Source organism: Nicotiana sylvestris, chromosome 2, assembly GCF_000393655.2.
Source record: "Nicotiana sylvestris chromosome 2, ASM39365v2, whole genome shotgun sequence".
NCBI classification, from domain to species: Eukaryota; Viridiplantae; Streptophyta; class Magnoliopsida; order Solanales; family Solanaceae; genus Nicotiana; species Nicotiana sylvestris.
Window position 1 is genome coordinate 144,086,843 of NC_091058.1, and position 3,295 is coordinate 144,090,137.

The 3,295-nt window shown below is 48.3% G+C and overlaps 1 protein-coding gene across 1 annotated transcript; it reads right to left on the bottom strand.

Moving 5' to 3' along the window:
• Nucleotides 1–587: 587 nt before the first annotated feature.
• On the bottom strand, nt 588–1,073 carry LOC138885714 (uncharacterized). Its single transcript, XM_070166691.1, has one exon. The coding sequence runs from the start codon at nt 1,071–1,073 to the stop codon at nt 588–590; it is 486 nt and encodes a 161-aa protein (XP_070022792.1).
• Between the last annotated feature and the right edge of the window lie 2,222 nt (nt 1,074–3,295).

Sequence of the window (3,295 nt, forward strand, 5' to 3'; positions counted from 1 at the left end):
TGAGTTCGAAATAACACCCTTTAAGGCCAAGGGCCTTCGCCAAAAAGAATTTCGACCTTAATCACACAACGACTGATCGTTTTTTCGACAAAAGTTCGAACTCACACCCTCATGGCAATGAGCCATCGCCAAAACGAAAAGTTCGAAATATATCTAAGGCCAAGGGCGTCAGTAAACAAAAAGGGAAGAAAAGATCGGGACTCGCCATCCAGGAATCCATCCCGCACCAATGTCACAAAAAAGCGAAAATGAAGATAAAGCACGAGGCAGATAACAACGAAAAAATTCTTCTTTATAGAAGGTCACCGCGCTAACAGTCGCATATTACATACGGCCCAAGCCAACAATAAAAAAAAGAAAACAGACTAAGACAACATTCTTTCACTCGGCGTCATCACCGCCACCATCATCTCCAAAAAGCTTTCCCTCATCATCGCACCCTCTTCAGCCTCCGGAGTCGCAGAGTCATAACCACAATTGACATGGGCCTCCCGCGCCTTTGCTCGTGCTTCTTCATATGCGGCCTCAGTAATATTGCCCGCCTCCTACAGACTCTTGTATATATCCCGCTGAGCTTCAGCATGAACTCAAAGCTCGTGTAGGCGGTGGGGAGCAACGGCGGAGGAAGACTCAATCTGAGCCAACAGTCGCTCCTTTTCAGCCTCAAGAGCGGCGACACGATCTCCTAAGGTTGAAGTTTCCCGATCGATCTCACCAATGCGCTCCTCAAGCCTCGCCTCCATTAGCATTGTTGTTGCTCTCTCCGACTCCTGCTTAGATTGGAGGACGCGGATAGTGTTCTCCAAGGCCGTCTCCCTTGCTGAAGCTGCAGACCAGGCACTCTCGATGCTCTCCAGCCCGGCAACCTTCCTATCCAACTCGGCCATTTTTCCCATCCACTCTGCACTCATCGCCTCGACCTTAATAAGGTTTTGGTCCATTTCGGCCTGCATTGACCTCAGCCTCCCCTGCAGATAGTCACACTCTGCAGCCACCCCCTTTCCCACCTCGAGCTCTTCATCCTTCGCGCAAAGCTGCTCTTTGAGCACATTGTTCCTGCAAATGGCCTCCATCAATTGCTAATCTCTCTTCTCCAGTTCCTCGTCGAGGGATCGAGCACCAGGATTCTCCCTTGGTCGCTCATGCATCTCACGGCACTTGTTGCGATAACGTCTATACTTTTCCTATATCTTCAAGAAAATTTTGGCCCGAATGTTAGCCCTGCGCATACTCTCCACTTCCACCATGTACGTCTGAAAAACAAGAAGGTGGGTTAAAACCATATCAACAAGAAAAATGGGAGAAATATAAAAGAAAAGGGAAACGTACCCTCAAACCCATAGCGGCCACCTCATTCATTAAATCGACATCAGGAACGTTCCGGAGAGCCTTATTCTCGGCAGCAGAACACAGAATGTCGAATTGTGGCACCAGATCCTCTGTGTCTCCCAAGAGATTAACATCCGATGAAATTTCAAGAATACGGGTCGGCCCTCCTACATAAACCACCGAGTAGGTAATACCCTCCTCAAATATCCTAACATCAGCAGGATCGAGGTCCGACTCGGATTCATAATCATCGACCACAATGCCATTACCTCTTTCAGCTACTGGGGACGAAGCACGACCAGGTATGGAGGACAAGGGTACGTCCGAAACTACAACAACAACCTCAGAAATCTGGCCCCCCATCATGACAGGTTGTTGATCAACAACAACAACAGGAATCTCCATCGGCGGGGCAGATGCGACGGCTGTCTCCATCTCTACGGGCAAAGCGGTATCAACCCCCGCCCTAGATTCTGTCAAGGGAGAGTCGTCCAGATGAATTACAGTTGGAGGGGCTGCCTCACATTCAACTCGCCGCCTCTTAGACAGCCCTTCTTCTTCATCAGCGCGGGGAGATTCACCCATCTAACGAGAAACATGAGTCAGAACCTCAGTCCGTGAAGTGGCCTCCGCAGGAATAACCGCAGCCGCCAACTCGACCGAAGCAGCCCTCGACGAAGGCCGAACAGCAGGCATTACAATAGGGCAAGCAAACAATGCCAACTGACGAAAAGCCAATGGAGGAGCCCTCGCTCTCCGCACTCTCCCTAGCATCGACAAACAACATATAAGAAACTAAGTAAAAAGAGAGGAAAAGTAGCAAACAGAAACGACATCTCACCTGTAAGGGGCTTGCGTCCAAATTTTTTATAAAAGGCTGACCAGGTACGAACCCCCGGCGTATGGGGAAAGATGGAGCTCACTCACTCGCGGATACCTTCGACAGATGGAGGAGGCAATTTCTTGGCTGCAGAGACATAACTGGGTTTAGTACTGTAATGGAAAATGGCCGGATATATCTCTGACTAAAAGCATAAGAAACTTATGTGCAAAGTTTTATTTCTCAGGGAACCCCGTCAGATCCACCACAATGTGCTCAGTCCGCATATAGAAATAATTCTCATAGAAACGACGATTAGCCATGTCGTCCATTTTCACCACCAGACTCTTCGATCCCCGAGGACGCATGTGAAACATCGTGTCGCGGATAAGCTGAGGGGCAAAAATATGGAGCATGTTATCCAAGGTGATCTCACGACCGGCGAGTTCCGCAAACTTGATCAACATAAGGAACAGCTTGTACAGGTACGTCGAAAGTTGGGCGGGGCATACCTCATAAAAACGGCAGAAGTCTACCACCAGGAGAGGGAGAGCAAGTGTGTATCCAATAAGAAAAGGGTAGGCATAAAACACGCAGTACCCAGGACAATCAAAATGAATTATGTTGTTTCCTATCGCCGGTCGCATGTCGACGTAACCCGGGATCCCCCACCTGGCTTTCAACTCTGCAATGTCTTATTCTCTCATAATAGAAGGGACAGGCTCTGGCTCTGGCCCGGCACGACTGCTGAAGTCGGTCAATTCTCTCCCAGGACGAGGCAAAATCTCAACTACCGATGGGACCTCCTCGTCTTCCACCACTTCAGCGCCTCTAGTGACCTGAGAAACATTTTTCGGTGCCGGAATTGTGACAAGGAGATCGGTGCAAAAGGAATCACCAGCTATTTTGTCAAGATGATGCGGCAAAAAGACAACAGAAAGAAAGGATGAAAATTTTTAGTTAACTGAGGGCAAACAAAAACTCGGAGTATCAGGAAGAAAGTATATCTGTAGAATTTTTTCGAGTAAAAGGCAAAGAAGTTTGTCAATCGAATGATGAGTTTCTTCTATTTATAAGAGACATAAATCCCCCAAGCACGAAACCCAAGAGTCGCTAATCGAATCTGATAGGGCACAAAACGTTTCA

What these genes read in the sequence shown, in the direction of transcription:
- LOC138885714 (XM_070166691.1), bottom strand. Translation starts at nt 1,073, where the DNA reads ATGGAGGCCATTTGCAGGAACAATGTGCTCAAAGAGCAGCTTTGCGCG.